This window comes from Glycine max, chromosome 4, assembly GCF_000004515.6.
Source record: "Glycine max cultivar Williams 82 chromosome 4, Glycine_max_v4.0, whole genome shotgun sequence".
Classification (NCBI taxonomy): domain Eukaryota; kingdom Viridiplantae; phylum Streptophyta; class Magnoliopsida; order Fabales; family Fabaceae; genus Glycine; species Glycine max.
Genome location: NC_016091.4, coordinates 19,628,738 through 19,649,132, shown reverse-complemented (window position 1 = coordinate 19,649,132; position 20,395 = coordinate 19,628,738). Strand labels below are relative to the sequence as shown.

The window sequence follows — 20,395 nt, the reverse complement described above, 5'->3', positions numbered from 1 at the left end:
ATACAACTTGAAATCTCATAGTTTCAACATAGGTCAATCAAACTCCATATAACCTAACGTCCACATCAAGCAATCACACATAGCTAATTCACACAACACCTCAACTCATCCAAATCAATCAAATAACACAAAAATTACATTAAACATCAATTTTAAGTTATCGAAATTTCAGGGCGTTACAAAACTTGTTGGTGTTGTGGCAGTTTTAGTGCAAAATGATGAGCAAAGTGGAAATTTACTTCTGGCCAAGAATCATATATTATCTGCTTCCTTGCACTTAAAATTGCTCTTAAAATCATAAAATTAACATGGTAAGTAGTGTGGCCTGTGTTCGAAAGGTTATCACATTATTGCTTGGGTTATTGGTGACTAAATTGTGGGTCAATGTTATGTTTGAGGCATTGAATCCATGGAAATTTGTTCCATAATTCAGCTGCTGTCTTGCTACTTTTTTCTCATGTAAATATTGTCCCAAGTCAGTTATATGATGTATGTGATACCCTAGTTGATGGCTGTATGAAATCCTAACTTATTGGTGATGGAATCTAAAGTTGCAGCTGCTGCCCTTCACTTTAAATTTCCCTTGAAATAATGAAATTAAGGTGCTAAGAGGTATGGTTAGTGTTACAAAGGTTATTAGATGATTCCTTAGTCTATTGGTGATTAAATAAGGTATAAAAAGCCATGTTGGAGACCTTGAAAGGTTAAAATTTGCTGCATAATTTATTGTGCTGCCATGTTGCATCTTTTTAGTGAAAAAACATTTCTTAAAGTGTGTTTAAGGATGCAAATAAGTTCTAGGTGGTTAGTACATGAAATCCCTAATTTTTGGTGAGCGAATGAAGTTAAAATGACTTGTTTTAGTGCATGAAAGCGTGACTTATGCAGAAAAAAACGTGGTGGCTGTCCTGAACAGTTTTAAAAGTCTAAATTGATGGTTTTAAGTGTTTAAATGGAACTTACCCAATAGTAGTAAAAGACAGTCCCACCTCCACCCCCAAAGTTACATGTCCATAGTGAACTTAAAAGAAACACTCAGAAAAGAAAAATAAATAAGTAATCAAGTCGTTCAACATCATAATTGTTCACTTTTGGACTTTGATTTTGCACACTTACGAAACATGGATAGTTGATTTTGAGGGTTGAGTCATTGGTGCCAAAATCACTAAACATAATCTTTCAAGTGTTGAGTCATTATCTTCCTCTTCCTACCATTCCCTGACCCATCAAAAACACCTTATCCTCAAGGTGTTGGGGCTTCAAACCATGGCTTCAAAAGTCAAACCGGGATCTCAAATTAAAATGGGTGAAGGAAAATAGCTCATGCATGAATAAAGGTTAGTGTTGCGGAAGAAGAGCCATGTGGCGGCGTCGATAGTGGCATAGAAGGTGAGGAGGAAGGGGTGGTCGAGCTACTTGTCCCTGACCTTGGCGGTGAACGTGACTGAAGGGGATAAGTGGAGGTCGGAGGGGAGGCTGCAGCGGCTGAGGAACTCTGCACAGATCCGGTGGATGGCAGCCTAGCGATGGGTGGAGGAGGACGCCTGGGGCTTACTGTTAGCGGGTAGGTGGACTACAACAATGGTTAGTGGGGCCGGCAAGGGTGCAGGGTGTTGCTGCATGAGTGCAGGGCGTGGAGGTGGAATCGGCATGGGAGGCGAGTCGGTATGGGGGTGGCTGGTGTTGGTGACTGCGCAAGGGAGGAAGATGGAAAGTGTTGAGTGGTATCGCGAAGGGTTAGTCGCTAAAGAAGGTCGTCCAGTTTGGTGGACATGGTGTCTACGATAGCGGTGAGTTCCACGATGGTTGCTTCGATGTGGTCCATAGTGGAGTCAGCCATTGATGCTCAATGAAAGCACCAAATGTTACAAACATAAAAGATAAAAGCACAGAACACAAAAGGAGGAAGAAGCTTAAGACAGAGGGGGAGGAATTTCCTTATAATTCTGCATATCCATTTTGTTAATACACCTCCAGTATATATAGTCATATGCACTTGCTACAAGACAAAAGCTAATAACAACATCTCTAAGGCACTAATAGAGAGCACTATAGGACTAACAAAATTACAAAAGCATAGAGCACTACTGCTCATAACAAAATAGAGCACTACTGTTGAAACCCACTAACGAAATTGGTGCCAAAATCACTAAAAATAATATTTCAAGTGTTGAGTCATTATCTTCCTCTTCCTATCACCCACCCAATGAGAAGTAGGACCACCCCAAATAAATCAACGAATACTCTTATCAATCTGGTCACAAATTCCTTTGGGCATCCACAAGTTTTGCATGGTATAACTTGAAATAGTTGAGAGAACCAACTTAGCTAAAGTTACTTTACCTGCATAGTTGAGCAATTTACTTTTCCACCCTTAAAGTCGACCATTTATTCTATCCAGGATAAAGGAGAAATCTCTATTCTTCACCCTACCGACCAATAGAGGGAAACCCCAAGTATTTGCCCAAGTTAGTAGTGCAATCGACACCAATAATGGAGTTGAATTTAGAGATTTTCCTTCTAGAATTAGTATTGGAAGCTAAAAATCATGACTTTTGGACATTAATCTTAAAACTCAAAGCCAAGCAAAAATTATGAAGAACCTCTTTAACAATCCTAACCTGAGCACATTTAGCATTTATCATGAGGAGGCAATCATGAGCGAAGAACACCTTGTTTGAGACCTCTTAACAAAACTTTCAAGAATTTCACTACGTTAAATTTATTATAATTTATTAAAATCATATATATTTTACCTTTTAAAATATTAATCATGATATACATAAAATAAAGTTAAAGTTTATAAATAAGTTTATTAAAAAATAAATTCATATCTTATTACAAAATAAGATTGCGAATGTTATTTTGAACCTTAAAAATATAGTTATATTATAAAAATAAGTTAGATTTAATTTTTATAAATCTTCATATGTATATTTTTATATTTATTTTAATGTTAAATTATCATAAATTAAATCATTAAAAGGCACTTATAGGTTAGGTTAAGTTGACTTTTATGTAGGTGAGATCTAATTCCCTTTCAAAACCCTTTAACGAATAAATAAATCAAACTTTAAGTGGCAAATTTACACAAGGGGTTTTTTTTAGAAACATTTTACGTAATAGGGTCTATTTTAAAAGAAATTCGAGGGGGGTCTCTTTTATAAGTGGGAGCCGCCATTAACACTGGCGGGAAGCTTGAACCGCCAATGGCAATGGCGGTTAAGGGGGGTACCGCTAGTCATAGTGGCGGGAGAGAGGGGTGAGGGTGTGCCGCCATTGCTGCTGGCGGGATAGGATGAGTAGGAGAGAGACGAGGGTGGTGCCACTACTGGCTTCTGCGGGACAATTTCAGGAGGGTGGTGCCGCCAATGGTATCTGCGGCACCGTAATGTTTTCAATTCACACTTTTTTGTGGTTAAAGGCTGAATACATTTAATCAGTCTCAAATTGCACTTGCACTTTCCTTTGAAGTTTCTAGCTGTCAATTGTTATTTTACAAAGCACATAATTACTTATCATTTGTGTAAGCAAGTTGTGTTTTTTCTCAATCGGTATTATTAAATTAAATCTCAACTCTTTCTTTCTTTTTATCTATCAACTTATAAGAAAATAAGATAAATCAAGTTAAGCAATTAATTTTGTCTTTTATAGTAAACTTATTTTTCATTTCTTAATATGACGACCTTTATTGTTATTTCCCTTTTATTTATGATACATGTATATATACAACATTAAAATTAGATAGTATTATTCAAGATAATGTTAATATTGTCTTTAATATATACGCAGATACCCACATAATTTTATACTTTTAAGTTTTCAAATTTTATTTTGTTATAGATTTTCTTTTTCTTAATTTCTATAACAAAATACCAATTAAAAAGCATTGATTATTGATAAATCATAAAATATATTTTACTTACTATATTGATCATAAATATGTTAAAATTAAAGTTTACACTATAATGTAAATGCCCTAACCCTAAAAAATAAGAACTAAACCCTTACCCTTAAAAAAAGTAATTTTATTTCAACTTCTAAATGTAATTTTATTTCATTAGAAGTACACATTCAAAAAAAAGTAATTTTATTTCAACTTCTAAATGTAATTTTATTTCCCTAAAAAATAAGAACTAAACCCTAACTCTTCAAATAAAAAACTTAGCCCTAACCCTTGAATAAAACAAATGTACCCTAACCCTAAAATAAAAAGCATAGCCCCAACCCGTAACAAATAAGAACTAAACCCTAACCCCTCAAAATTAAGAACTAAACCATAACACTTCAACTAAAAAACTTAGCCCTGGCCCCTAAAATATATAAATGATTTTTTTTTTCAAATTGTATGATAAGAAAGAAATAAAAGATAATAAAATTAGTATTGTTCTCTTCTTGTTTAGTTGTATAGAAAGAAGAATAAAAAATGTGTTTAAAATTATAAAAAAATTTAAAACAAAAAAGATAATAAAATTTTTGAAATAAAATTTCAAATTTAAAATATCAATCAATCATTTTTCTTATAAAAATTGGATATTTGATAGAATAATATATATATAATAAGATAAAATATAAATTATAAATTTCTATATTAGAATTCTATTTTTTATAAATGAGAAAAAAATTATTTAATTTGTGCATGAAAGAATACATTTTTTCTGTTTTCCATCTTCTATGTTTTAACAGAATCATTTTTTAGTTTGATTCCCACAAAAATGTTTTCAGTCTTCTAAATAAAAAGCTAAATCATGAAAAAGATAAAGAGCCGCACCTTTTTCTCGTCATTTGCCTTTTCACTGTGAAATGAGATTTGATTTTCCAATTTGTAATGGAAACGTAATAGGAGAGAGAAATATCCCTATCCTGCCAGCTCCAAAGGCGGGACTCACCCCTATCTCGCCAGCTCCAAAGGCGGGACTGCCCACGTAGGCATGTCCCGCCAGGAGAAATGGCGATATGCCTGAGAAGTTTTTCTTCTCACTCCTACTCAGCCTGTCCCGCCAGGAGAAATGGCGGTATGCACTGAGAAGTTTTTCTTCTCCTGCCTGTCCCGCTGCTGCCATTGGCGGTTCACCCTTCCCGCTGGTGCCAAACGTAATAAAAAGACCCCTTCTACAATTTGTTATAAATCAGACCCACTTCCGTAAATTGTTTCTAAAAGAAACTCTGACAGTAAATTTGCCACTTTAAGTCGCACCTACCTTTAATCCATACCTCAAACCTAACAAAGTTTAATTCGTCGCACCTATCTTTATCACTACTGGCGACATAAATTGAATTATATTTGAAATTGTGTTCTGCTCGTTATTGCGGTTAGGATCACGATTGTGACAGGTTCTCCTTTTGCTTCTCTAATTTTGTCCACATGTATTAATTATTATTATCTCCTCGTTATGTGCTGCAGCGAGCGAAGAAGCAGTTGGTTGGAACAGTGAGTCAGAAATAGAACAGAAAACAGAGAGCAACATGTGCTCTTTGACTCTATCGTCCTCCTCCCCACCTCTTCCCACACCAACATCCTCTTTCTTCACAATCAGCTCCGCACTTTCCAAATCCCAATATGGCCCTCCTCCCTTCTTAGCTTCCTCCTCCTCCTCTCGCGTGGTGGCGTGTCACGTTGGATCCAATTCCAATGCCCAACAACACGTTGCCACCGACCTCAAGTTCGTCCTGCACGACGCTCTCCATGCTTATGGAATCGACACCACCCATGCCAGAGTAATAATAATAATAATAATAATAATAATAATAATAATAATAATAATAATAATGATAGTTCCTCTCTCTTTTTTTTTTTTTCATTTATAGTTCTAGTTTTTTTATGTTATCATGTTATAGATGCGAATTAATTTCCGTGTTTACAGTCTACACTGACCATTTTTGATGGCGCCTCTCCTTTCCATCACTTTATTTTTTTCATTCACAAGTCTGAAAATCGAAGCCTTAATTAAGACATTCGAGTCTAGTTCTACTTAGTCCAGTAACAAATTATTATTTTTATTCTGTTTTGGTTTTGGTTTAATTTTTTTATTTAACTTTTTTAATTTCATGGTAATTGGAGTCTGGAAGCAAGTGACCTGTCAACCCGTTAGGGTGTGTTTTGTTTTGTAGGGGTTTTGATCGGTTTGAGCTTCAAAGTTTCCTATGGATTTTTTTTTTGTTGACCTCCTGTAGTAATTATACGTGGTTTACTTTAATATGTATAATTTGATATTGGTTGTGTGTTTTGATTAGTGGTTGCAAAATCAATGTTGAATGAAATTGATTTTCCCATTGGTTCAGAGTAAAATTGATTCTGAAAGTGATTTATGTTTGTGCGTTTTTATTCTGAAAGCTAGTAGCAAAACTCAATTAAATTTTTCGATTCAATGCATTAGTTATCTAATGTTGCTTCAGCTCAAAATTAATTTTTGATCCAGAAAGAATTCTTCAAAGTAAGATTAAACATGTAAATATTTATTTAAAATCACATTATCTGGTATTTCAATGTAATTTTTTATGACTCAACGTGAAATTAAACGCATACATGTTGGAGACTTATTCCTTTTTTTTGTATGTTTTTAGTATGTATAATTTGATTTGTCATGCTAATTCGAAGCCTGATCGCAGATTGGTGTGATGGAAAATGGTTTATCTTGATGAATTTGGAATTTAAAAGTTTTGGGTTTTGAACTTCTAGATTCATTCTCATTTGTTGCTATGTTGGTGAATGAGCAGGAAGCTAGGGAGCAATTCTGCTCACAAATCGGGAGATTCACTGATATTGAAAAGGAAACCAGCATTTGTATCAACCGGTGTGTTGACTTGGGTAGAACTGCTCTCTACATAGCGGCAGAGGATGATTCCCTCGTGTCACATTCATCAGTTCCACTTCCCGTGGATGATTTCATTACGAGATTAGATGATCTTTCAATGGACTACTGTCCACACTACAGCCCTGAATATGATTCATCGCCTGAGAAGTTCTTAGAGAGCATAGAGAGATTTCTATATATTCACAAGGTTTGTACTTTGATTTCATGCTCCTACCTATGGGCTCGATTCATTTCAGTGAATGTGTAATAACCAGTCACGGGTTCTGAAGCATCGGTTTAGGATGCTAGATGCAAAGTATCCTGCATAAGCAATGGAACCCAGGCTGATTAATAGAGCCTCTAAATTTTTTCTGAAGCTTAAATAGAAGCAGTTGGGTTCATTTAAGGTTTAAAATGCAATAATTGGTCAAACTTTTGTAATTTGTAAGTCAAATCTTGAATTTGAGCATTCAGAAATTGTGTTGTCAAGAAATGTTCTAAGAAATGTTAATTGTGTTTTTCTTGATTTAAATATTCTCTTTCCTTTCTTGATTTCAGTTTTTTTTGTGTTTAATATTTTTTTTCCTTTTATTATGGTGCTGATACCAAAATCATTCCATCTATATTCATGCCAGTTGTCCTGGCTGTTAACAATCTCCTCTTTTTTCTTTTTTTATCTGCTGTTGACAGTTCTTCCAATTCCCATCTTTTTCTTTCTTTCATACACATGCATTGCAGCCTAGTCTTCCCATTCAGTTCATTTGGGCTCAGCCTCATGTTTTTCCCTCCTATCATAAACTTGTGCAAAGGGTATATATCAAATGTCTTCTGAGAAGTACTTTAGATTTTGTGTTTTACTAGAATGTCTACAGCATTCATGATAATGCCATTCTTTGCACATCAGGAGCAGGGTATAAGATGTCTTATGAACAATGAAGTACTAATCTTTATACCAATTAGTTCATTTAAATGTGTTACATTATGTTGATATAGATAACTGGCAGGCCACAGAAACTAGAAAAGCAGAATATGTAATTATCATATGCAGGTTCTTTTTTTTTCCCCCTGGTTAAGAACTTAGTATTGACATTCTGTAGTAGATTTATTCCTTTTTTCTCACTCCTTGTACATTATATTCTTGTTAACTAGTTTCTGCCTTTTACCTTGATGACCTGTCCTTTTACTGATCACTTTCTTTTTGACAGGGTTTCAGGAGAGCCAATGCCAATGCATTGGAACCACGGGCACTTTATCTCCACTCGGTAATATATATCTCTCATATTTACAAGTTATTCTTGAAGTGAAATGCGAGTGGTAGACATTTGATAGATTTACTTTGATGTATTGAGCAGGTTTTGACCCATCGTTCAGGATCAGCTGCAATGTTATCACTTATATACTCAGAAATTCTGAAAATGCTTCGGTTGTGGAGCCTTTTGTATTTTGATGCTGAAATTTTCTTCCCTCATGATGCTCTTACCCTTCCCACGGGATATCATAAGCAGAAAAGCAAGGAGTCAGACCAAGCTCACATAATGACTTCAGGAAACCTATTAGTTGAGGTAATTTCTGATTGTTTGCAATCCATTCACTTTTACTTTGCTCTGTATCTCTTCTACCAACGTAAAAATTAATGTGTAGATTTTCCTAGTTTATGGTAGTAACTGTTAGGAACCAGAAAAGTAAGGAAGAGAATTATTGCATAGAGTAGGGAATGATTTGTATTATCTGTCAAAAAAAAGATAATTACAGAAGGAATAAATCCTACTGCCGCAGAGCCTAGCTCCTACAGAAAGGCAACTGCTCCCTGCCCATAATAGAATGCACAGAATCAGATGATGATCCTGTCTCTCTCAATCATTCCCTATATACCCCCACTCACTACTCACGATTTGTCATTCTGTTATCTCATTTGCCACCCCACCATTACTCTTCTTACCTCTATACCTCCTAACATACACCATCCAAACCTTGGGCCTGCCATCTGTGTACTGGCCCATATTCCCGTTTCTATCAATACCTCCTTCTTCAAAATGAGACTTGTCCTCAAGTCTCAAGTGAGGGAATTGACTCTTGATGTTGAATTCTTCCTCCCAAGTGGCTTCTTCCATTCTTGTCGTTTCAACTGGATTAACAGCTGACTCACCGTTTCTCCTTTTTTGATGATAACATGTCTTGCCAAGACTGGCTCGGGCTCCACAAGTGATGTTGTGTTTGCCGTTAAGTCTATGGGAAGCATTTCTTCCACATTATAGTCTCCTACTGCCTTTCTTAAGAAAGACACATGAAACACCGGATGGATCTTAGCAGATTCAGGCAGCTGCAATTCAGTGTTTTCAAATAGCGGCTATAGCGCTATAGGATAGTGGGTTTTAGGGAAAATGCAATTGCAACGGCGTCGCGATGCAGGCTCCGCAAAATCGCAATTGCGGGCGACTTACGCATCATGGAATCTTATTGCGTTGCGGCTGTTGCGTCGTCAGTTTCTGACAAGGTCGAATCTGGACTCTAGAGAGAAATTGCGTTGCGGCTGTTGCGTTTAGGTTCATTGATTCATCATTCTGAAAGAAAGGAAACCAGGTAAGGAGCGGACTGCGGACTCAGGTCGCGTCTTCAGAGTTGTTTTGGGCTTGCAGACAAGGTTTTTGGGTTTGTTAAAACTCACGTGCAGTAGTCACGTGGGTTTTTAAAATTTTACTCGATTGATTTTTAAAACATCAGAGTCAAATTTTTTGTTTTTACTCTATTTTTTTTTTTTTACTTTTTATTTATGGACTTGAGTTTTCTTCCAATAGGCCCAATAGTAGCATTTTACTCTATTCTGTTTACTTAACGCAACTTTTCAGTTTTCCAAACCATTCTAGAACCTCTTAGCATTTCCACTTCTACTTCATGTAACTTTTCAGTTTTTCAGGATCATTCTATAGTCACCATGTAAACCCTTTCCTCCCCTGATTCTCAGTCACAATGTAAACCCTTCAATCCTTCCCTCCTCTGATTCTTAGTCACCACGTAAACCCTTCAATCCTTCCCTCCTCTGCTTTTAGCTTATTTTGATTATGTGCCTCACTAGGACTTGTTTGGCTAATTTGCTTTTTAGCTGTTTTTAGATTATTATTTTTTTTTTATTATATTGAGGAAGGGGCAGAGGAGAATGAACATATTTTGTGGTGAACAATTTAACTTTTGAGATAATATTATGTTAATGTTAGTCCAGCTTATTTTTATTTGCATATAGCATGGTTTTTTTTTTTATACATATTTAATTATATATTCTATTTCAGCCGCTATGCGACTTCCGCTCTTTAGTTGTATATGCTATATTCTACAGGGGATTTTCAGCTTCTCGCAATTTTCCACAATCCACTATTGACAACACTGCTATAATTTATAAGATACAGCCCCAACCCTCTGCAGTACCTTAAAAGGCCATAATATCGTGGAGGATTAATGCGGGCTCCTACAGTTGACTGACCATGTGGGTGAAGCTTCAAGAAAACCCATTCCCCCACTTCAAACTGCCTATCAATCCTCTTTCTGTCAGCTTGGTCCTTCATGCGATTCTGAGCCCGTTGTAAGTGATATTTTAACTGTTTGATGGCCTCATCCCAGTCCAGCAGCTCCCTTCGAACTGCTTCTACCCTCACTTCACATGGCAGAAATCTACTCAACACTGGTGGCTTCCTGCCATAGACCACCTCAAAAGGAGTAGTTCCCATGGACCCATGGAAATTGGTATTGTACCAATACTCTGCTCACGACAGCCAATTCACCCACATCTTGGGCTGATCAGCCACAAAGCACCTAAGAAATGACTCCTCACAACGGTTAACAACCTCTGTACGACCATCCATTTGGGGATAATATGCCGTGCTCATCTTCAACTGAGTGCCTTGAAGCTTAAACAACTCCTTCCAAAATAAATTAACAAAGATAGGGTCCCGGTCACTAATAATTGATGCTGGAACACCATGCAGCCTCACCACCTCCCGGATAAATCTTTCAGCAAACATCTGCGCCGAGTAAGGGTGGTTCAAAGGGATGAAATGGCCATATTTAGACAATCTATCCACTACCACCAAAATGGCCTCATACCCTTTAAGATTTTGAGAGTCTGGTGAAGAAATCCATTGATATATCCTCCCAGATTTGTTCTGGAATATTCAATGGCTGAAGCGACCCTCCTGGAGCAGCAGCTAAGTACTTCTGGCATTGACAAACATCACATGCCATCACAAATTTCTGTACACTTCTCTTCATCCCAAACCAAAACAGATTGGTTGCCAATCTTCTTTAAGTCCTATCGTAACCTGAGTGCCTTCCTTGGGAAGTTTAATGGAACTCCTTGAGCATCTTAGGAATGCAAGCTGAGGTAGATGACAACACTAACCATCCTTCATAAAACAGTGTATCATGTTTATACACGAATCCAGGTCTAGTGTTCTTACCCTGTTGGAGGTCAGAGATGATGCACAACAACTTCACATCACTATGGACCTCCCTCCTCACTTCTTCAATTTCCTCCCATTAGGGTTGATGAATTAAGGATCGCAACTCAGCTTCCCCATACATTCTGGACTGAGCATCAGCTCCTCAATTTTCCAATCCCGACTTGTATTCGATGTCGAATTGATATCCCAATAACTTAGCGGCCCAATTCTGTTGATCCATGGTGGTTATCTGCTGCAGCAACAACTATTTCAAGCTCTTCTGGTCTGTGCAAATCCTGAACCTCCTCCCCAACAAGTAGGATGGCCAGTGTTGGATGGCTAGAGCAACAGCCATCAGCTCTTTCACATAAGCTGACTTAGCCAAGCTCCTTTCATCTAGTGCCTTGCTGAAATAGGCTATAGGTCTACCGTTTTGAGTAAGAATGGCCCCTATTCCTGACCACACGTATCACTTTCAATGACAAATTCCTGTTGAAAATCTGGTAGGGCCAACACAGGAGCAGAAGTCAGTTGCTGTTTAAGCCACACAAATGCTTCTTGTGAGTTCCATTTAAAACCTTCTCTCTTTGTCAATTCAGTAAGAGGTTTAGCTCTCTGCCCATAGTCTCTTATAAACTTCCTATAATACCCAGTCAAACCAAGGAACCCTTGCACCCCTTTGACATTCTTAGGCTCAGGCCACTCCATGACACTTTTCACCTTAGCAGGGTCCACCGCCACACCTTTGCTGGAAATTATACGTCCCAAGTACTCAACCTTCCTTTGGGCAAAAGCACATTTCTTAAAATTTGCAACAAGTTGATATTGCTACAAAATTTCCAGCACATCTCTCAAGTGAATCATATGGACCTCCCAACTAGAAATATACACTAGTATATCATCAAAAAATGCTAGCATTGTCCTTCTCAACATGGGGAGGAAAATTTCATTCATTAAAGACCGAAATTTAGAGGGAGCATTCATGATACCAAAAGGCATTAGCATGTACTCGTAGAGGGCCTCATGTGTGCGAAAAACAGTTTTATGTATATCACTCTCCTTTACTCCACCTGATGATGACCGGATTTGAGGTCAAGTTTGGAGAAGAACAATGCCCCATGCAGCTCATCCAACAACTCCTCAATGATGGGGATTGGAAATTTATCTGGTACCATCACTTTGTTGAGAACCCTGTAACCGAAACACATGTGCCATGAGTTGTCCTAAAATTACAGGGCAGGAGAAGGCACTTTGACTAGGCCGAATCACCCCTGACTGAAGTAATTCCTTTCACCGGCTTCTCAATTTCATTCTTATGGTGGTGAGGATACCTGTATGACCTCACATTCACTGGTCCTGCTTCTTCCAACAAATTAATGGCATTTTCCTTGCTCGTTTTAGGTGGCAACCCACGAGGTTCCTTAAACACCTCGTGTGCAGTGTACCCATCCCCCAATCTGATGTTCATGGGCTTCGTTCTAGCAACTGGCCAAAGCCATTGTGCTCACCAGCTTCCTAGAAATGAAATTGTGGGTTGCCCCACTGTTCACCAAGACTAAGACATGGACTCCATTGATGTGAGCCCTTACCTTCAGTGTTTGGGGTTTCTGCTCGTTCACCACCATAGTTGTTCCCAAGAACAACATGCTACATTCACCGTCCTGGTGTTTTGCTTCAACCATTGCATTCGCCTCACCTTCCTCTTCGTCTTCATCCTCCACCAGCATCACCCTCATCTGTTGATCGGGGCATTGCTGGTTAGGGTGAAATGGACCTCCACACTTATAGCACAAACACTTACGTTTTCGTTCTGCCAGCTCCTGGTACGAAAGGAGTCGCACACCCTTGTCCCTGGGCCCCACACAGTGTTGGTCGCCCTGAGATTCGGGTCTAAACCTATTCCAGGTGTTCCCCTTGCGGTTGGTTCTAAATTGACCAACCGGACCCAGATCCCCGACCCAGTCTGATAGCAAGAAGGACTTGCAGAAGGAAGAAACAGGCCTGCTAAGGCCCAAAAGGAAAACAGCTCCACCAAAGCACTTCAAGGACTATGTGTAGCTGATAACGGAAAGTGCTGAACTGGCTGAAAGTAGTGGGCATTTTAAAAAGTTGTCTGCCATGATTTCCTTGTCATTGCAATTTCTGTTATTTGTTTCCCTTGTCATTACAATTCTGTTATTTGTTAGTATTTTGTTATCATTCTGTCGTTGCTAAGAATTGAGGATCAGAGTGCCTCAATCGTGCCTATGTACATAGTTACCAAGTATTGTAAGAAGGCAGACAAGTTATGAAATATCATTCTCTTCTTTCTATTTGATTCTGGAGGTAGCACTAGGCCTCGAATGCTAGTGTCTCTGTTCCTATTTCTGGTTTTGCTCCTAACAGGGTCGGTAAAACATGTTAGTTTGTGTTGGGCCGACCCGGTTGCCTGAGCTTACCCCAACACTGCTTCGCACTGGGTCGTGAGGTCCATTCCATCCACGCTCTAACTCCACTGCTATTGCCTGATTTCATCATCCTTGATTGGAAAAGTGGTCCCAAAGTGTGTAGGCTACGCACACGCCCTCTGATCCCATCCTTCAATCCGTGCACGAAGTACCCAAAAAACTGGTCATTAGGCAATCGTGACTCCTGAGCAGTGAGCGTCTCAAACTCCAAAATGTACTTGTCCACCATGCCGTCTTGGCGGATAACGGCCAGCCTTTCTAAATCGTCACCCTCATCAATGCCTCCGTATCATTCCAACAACTCGCTCTTGAGCTTCTCCCATGTCAGACTTGGGTATTCATCGAGGAGGGACTTGAAAAAATGGATCGTAGATCCATCCAGGAACAGCTGGCCTAGCTCACCTTCACATTTGGGTGCGTGCCTTGGACTTAAAAGTAAACCTCCACACAAATGATCCACCCGGCTGGATCCTCGCGGCAAACATCGGTAGCTCTACTTTCTTCACTGATTTTCGGAATTCGTCCAAGGTGTCCCCATGTAAGATCGCAGACAACTTCATTGGGGAACTCTCTCCATTCGAATCACTGTTGTTTTTGGACAACAACACTACTAGCTTCTCATGATTCTCCTCTGCTGTGAGTTGCATTGCGTGCTTCGCCGTCCTGAGGCCAGCGACTTCCGTCTCCAGTGTAGCAGCTTTTGCTTCCATCTTCTTCAGTGGCATTCACTGGTCACGTCACCTCAGAATATTCCTTCCTTCCTCCTCTCCTCTCCGAAGATCCTGCAGGTTGGACCAATTTGTTAGGGAACAGAAAAGTAAGGAAGAGAATTATAAAATAGAGTAGGGAATGATTTGTATTATTTGTCAAAAAAAAAAAAAAGATAACTATAGAAGGAATGAATCCTACTGCCACAGAGCCTAGCTCCTACGGAAAGGCTAATGCCCCCTGTCCTTAACAAAATGCACAGAATCAGATGATGATTCTCTCTCTCTCAATCATTCCCTATATACCCCCACTCACTACTCACACGATTTGTCATTCTGTTACTTCATTTGCCATGCCACCATTACTCTTCTTACCTCTATAACTCCTAACATACACCCTCCAAACCTTGGGCCTGCCACTGTGTCCTGGCCCATATTCCCGTTTCTATCAGTAGCTATCCATCATTGCCATAAACTAGGACAAAGAGCCTTGGAACCAATGTATTGCTGCCATGTGACCTAGTGATCATGGATCACGAGTTTTACTGGTGGGAGACACCTTCTCCAACTCGGTTATGGCTGCATACTTTAAAACCTACTCCTACCCCGTGATGGTGAGAACCTTGTGTATTGGACCATCGTTATGGCCATTTTAATTTTTTTTTTTTAAAAAAAGAAGCATCTCTTTAAGCATGTTCACAGCAAAATCAGTTCCGTGCTCCTGATTTTTTGTGGACTTGTGGAGCTTCTTTTTCACTGGTTGGCTGTTCGCTGTCTGTAATATCTTTTCAATAAATTCCAAAAGAATTGGTGTGACACATGGATGTATGCTAGATATTGGGCACCAAATTCTTTTACTGTTGAAATAGGAGCATGCGACTTTATTTTTTTGTTATTTTCTTTTATTTGAGGGTGTCTTTTATTACATCTTCTGATTTGCTTGTTTGACTTTCTGTAAAAGTGGGCCATTTATCTTTGCAAATCTCTACCATTATGATGTTGATTTAGCGGTTTTAGCCTTTAGTCTCTCTTTTGCACTTATGTTGACCTATATGTGCAGATCTTAAGTGATCTGAAGCATGCATTCTGGCCTTTTCAACATGATCACACCAAAACTTTATTCTTAAGGGCGGCAACTGCTGCTAACTGTGTTGATAGATCTGATTTTGTTGGAGAAAGGTACTTTATATAACTGCATTTTCATCTCTTATTTTTCTAATCTAATTAGTTTAACTAAGAACTAGTGTTAAAGTTTGTTAACTGCAGTGGCTCACAAATTGCATCAGCTAAGGCTGCTCAACATAGGCTAGATCGAGGTGTTTGGACCAGTGTGCGTTTTGGGGACATGAGGCGATCTTTGTCTGGTATGTGCATTCAATGCAGTTTCTCTCTGCTTTCTCTCAATATTATATAATCATCGTATGCATGGTCACCCTCCCCCTTCTCCCATAAAATTTTATCTTTCATCACTGAAATGAGTTGATGGATCTGGAATACAATGCCCTAAGCATATAAACAATATAGGGCATGCTACAAAAATATGTTGGGTCTAAAACTTTTTACTTTTATGTTTTGAAATCAAAGTTATTGATTACTTGCTCTTCATTATTATGAATTAGTATGAGGAAATTTCTGTTAGATTCCCTGTTGTTAGTTTTAATAGTTTACTTTTGGACGTTGCTATACAACAGAGAAATGAAAACTTCCCCATTTGGGCACCATTTTGTGGGGGATAAAAGCTAGATAATAAACCTCATGTGCCTTTGTTTTCCTCTTACTTTTTTTTTTTATTATTTCTTTTTTAACTGAAGAGGGAGAGGGGAGTGGGGGGCTATAGAGGTAGGGAAAGGGTATTAGCTATTTGGCTGGCCGTGATTTGTACATAATTCAGACTCAGGTTCGGTTCCTCTCCCCCTAGAAGTCAATAAATATTAGACATTATTTGATTGATATTTTTTCTTATTAAGGATTTACTTTTGCTCAATATTCTTTTTTAATGAAAGTTTGTTTGTTTAGGATGCTTTCTGTCCTTCCAGTAGTCTTGGAATATTTCAAATTTGGCTCCTTTAAAGTAAGGGTACACCTTTAGAGGAAAAACTAAGGAGTTATACAATAACAACAACAATAAAGCCTTATCCTACTAGGTGAGATAAAAATAAGAAGATATACAACAACAACACCTTTAGAGGGAAAAGTAAGGAATTATAAACAATTTTATTTTCTAATTAATGGTTGGGATTGTGATGAAACCCTGAAACAGATGCATTACATATATATAACAAACACGGAAGCTATTAACATAGAGGCTTAATTGTATTTTTTACCATCAACTTTTAAGAAGCTTGCGAATTTTACCCTCAGTCATTTTACTCCTAACATAATTGCACTTTTTACCTCCAACTTATTTTTTGGCAAATTTTGCACCCAATTTTGTTTTTTTTTTTGGCAAATTTTACCCTTAACTTTTTATTTTTTTGGCAAATGTTACTCCTAACTTTTGTTCTTATTAATATACAAATAATTGAGGGTAAAAGTTGCAAGTTTCTTAAAAGTTCGAGGTAAAAAATGCAATTAACCCTAACATATATTCCCTTGATTGGAAATCAAGGGTTATAACTCCACACTTCCATCTCTAAAAATACACCCTTCACTTAGAGTTTAGAGCACAAATTCTTTTTTTCTCGGAGATTGGTTTACCTGTTGTAATGTAGACACCCTGTTATTTAGCTTCAAGCTGTTCTGTATCATCAAGTCAAACCATATTAATATTGGGTCTTAATTTAATCTGGAAAAGAAAGACCCTGACTGTTTTGTCTTTAACGTGCAACTAATAGCCCATAATCATGATATTCTGCTAAACCCTCAAGAGCTTCTATAATCATGATATTCTGCAATTTTCTTATAAAACTATAGAAGGTTTTGTTTAATGATAAATTGTTAAAACTAAAAATGATATACAAATTTTTAACCATTAAATATTTAGATCAATAGGTATAGGTGGTGCAGTTCAAAAAAGAAATGCAACTGATTTAGCTTCGTGGATGAGCCCACTTACACAAGTGTTATCTTCCCAAGTTCCAATGAAATGCTGTTTAGAGAGAGAAAAGAGAAGTGCAGAGATGCTAAAAACCGTGTATATTGATGATGTTATACAAAATACCAAACCATTTGTTCTACCTATAGTCTTATACTAATAATAAAGAAATAAAAGGAAATAAAATGGAATCTGAAATACTAGTATAAGCACGAGCCTACTAATATGATAAAAAAAACTAATCAGAATTAAATAAGGAGATAAAAGGATATATAATGAAATCTGAAAAACTTTTAAGAGATCATCTGAAATACATCAAATTATTCTATAAAATACAATAAATATTTGATATGATATTTTCTGGATAATCTAACAAGTGTGTTGCTCCTTGTTCCTCTGCATTTGTCTTCTGTCAATTTTATTAATATTGAGCAACAATATTTGAAAGTAGCGACATTTCATTCACTCTTATGTTTTAATTTGATCCCATATATTTTCCCACTTTTTCAGCATGTGAACGTCTTATCCTGCTGAAAAATGATGCAAATGAGTTTAGAGATTACAGCATTCTTCTCTATCATTGTGGATTATATGAGCAGTCACTGGAATACCTGACGAAGTACCGGGATCTGAAGGTACTATTACGATCCTATGCAATGCATATGTGAATGTGACTGCTTTCTAAAGTTAACTGAGTGAGGTGTTTACCATTCAATTTTTGCAGAACTCATCTAGGCAAGAGTCATCATCATCAAACTCTCTGAGCAGCTTGGAAGAAGATGCCGTGGATAACCTGATGATGCGCTTGAATCTCGTCCTGATGGAGCAAGGATGGAGTCGGCCATCTTATGCCAGAAATTTTCTTGGTAATAACTCTGAACCATGGTAGTTCCTCTTCCGTGTTGATTGAGACAACATCACAGAAGATTTGCATCAAGCCATATTGGAAATGAAAGCTGATGGTTCATGGCGGCAACTTTTGTTGTATTTTCTGGACACCAACCGCGGGATTTGGGGATACATGCAGCCGTAGTTGTTCCAGTAACTTACATGCTTTGCAATCATACAAATAGAAGGGTGGTTGCCAACTGCTGAAGTGGACGGGATTGTCCAATAAATAGAGATATTACATTTACACATAAGTGGATTGAAGGTAACAACCATATATTTATATTTATGTACCTTCTATACACATTTACTCTGTAAAATTCATTTATATACTAAACAGGTTTTCCTCTGACAATCTAATATAGATATGATAGCAGAAGTATTATTGTTGCCATATATTCGAGGAGTGTTGAAGCAAGAAATAGGGATTAGGGAAAAATGAAACGTGCATGCGTATGCATCCATGTGTAAGTAGATCGCATATTCTGTATGCCTATATCACAGTAACAGTATAGAATGTCAAAAAATATAAATTTGTATCGGTAGAAGAAATTAGAAACTACATACCTAACACAGTCAGTCATACATATACGTATATTTTATGATTTAAATATTCTACCTAGATGTCGTCTTTTTTTCAAGACATTGACAGAAAGAATGCATAGATAAAATATTCAGACTGAAGTTGAGATTTTGGTCTAATAATAATACTAATTTTTTGAATAATGGATTCCAACTTCCAAGTCTACTAATAAGTCAATACATATAGCAATTGGGTTCAAATTGATAATTATTCTACTCGATTTATACCTACTATTTATCGTGGATCACGTAATGATGTGATCTTCTTAGATGTCGTTTTTTTGTTCAAGACATTGACAAAAAGAATGCATAGATAAAATATTCAGACTGAAGTTGAGATTTTGGTCTAATAATAATACTACTTTTTTGAATAATGGATTCCAACTTCCAAGTCTACTAATAAGTCAATACATATAGCAATTGGGTTCAAATTGATAATTATTCTACTCGGTTTATACCTACTATTTATCGTGGATCACGTAATGATGTGATCTTCTTAGAAAAATATAAGACTTTCATTTAATCTGTTTTATAAAATTATAAATATAGAAATCAATAGAAGTTTATTCCTAAAAATTCGTAAAAAGTGCATAGAATTATTTACTTCGAGGATTGCCAGGCATGGAAAAAGTTGCAAAACATTTTGAGACACTTGGGATGTATATAGGGACAGGTCTAGCTTAAGAAGACAAATTAATACCATAAACCAAGCTCCATGCACACACACAAAAAAATAGCGAAGAAAAAATATCTCGTATATCATAACTTTTTTTATGGGTAAGGTAGTGTTCGATCAAGAGCAAAGGAAAGGAATTAAAGCGTGAGAAATGAAAAGGAACGAAAGAAAAGAGAAAGAGAAAGGAAAGTAAAGTTCTTCGTTTGAAGTGAAAGAGAGTGAAAAAAAAATGAAAATTTTGAATTAAAATAATTTAGTAGATAATAAAAATAAAATTAAGGATTTTTATAATTCTAATTTTGTCCATATTATTTCTCATATAATAATTATTTTTCCTTTTTTTAAAACATTTTAATATCTTAAATAATATTTGATTTTATTATGAGACTACACCATATTTGAATTTGAAGAAGAAAAAAATACGGCATATTCGAATAACTTGCAATGTGCATAATTCCATAATCGAATATGGTGTAGGCGCAATCGAATATGACAATGCAAAAAGCAAAATCAAATGAGTTAATTTTGGAAATCGAATATGGTCTTATGAAAATCGAACTTTGCTCTCTCGTGTTGTGTCTCACATGCCAACAAGGTTAATTTTGGAAACATCAAAGTAACGTATTCTTTCTTTGCATTTCTTCTCATTTTTGTGAAGAAATCTGCAACTGTGGAGCCCTCCATTTTCGTACAAATTCCATTAAGCTTATGTTTCTTTCCTTTTGGTTGATGTTGTAACTTTCACTTATTTTCTTTCGTTTGAAATGAACATAGCCTAAGAATAGAGCTCGAGTATTAAAAAGTCACAATTTTCAACTGACTAGATTATATTTTTTG

The 20,395-nt window shown here is 37.0% G+C and overlaps 1 protein-coding gene across 1 annotated transcript; it reads left to right on the top strand.

The window, feature by feature from the left end:
• Positions 1 to 5,338: 5,338 nt before the first annotated feature.
• LOC100807902 (uncharacterized) lies at positions 5,339 to 18,660 on the top strand. The gene is made up of 8 exons (XM_006578372.4): positions 5,339 to 5,718; positions 6,718 to 7,002; positions 8,000 to 8,056; positions 8,147 to 8,356; positions 15,439 to 15,557; positions 15,645 to 15,742; positions 17,923 to 18,047; positions 18,137 to 18,660. The coding sequence occupies exons 1-8, from the start codon at positions 5,467 to 5,469 to the stop codon at positions 18,299 to 18,301; spliced, it is 1,311 nt and encodes a 436-aa protein (XP_006578435.1). The 5' UTR covers positions 5,339 to 5,466; the 3' UTR covers positions 18,302 to 18,660.
• The last annotated feature ends 1,735 nt before the right edge of the window (positions 18,661 to 20,395 follow it).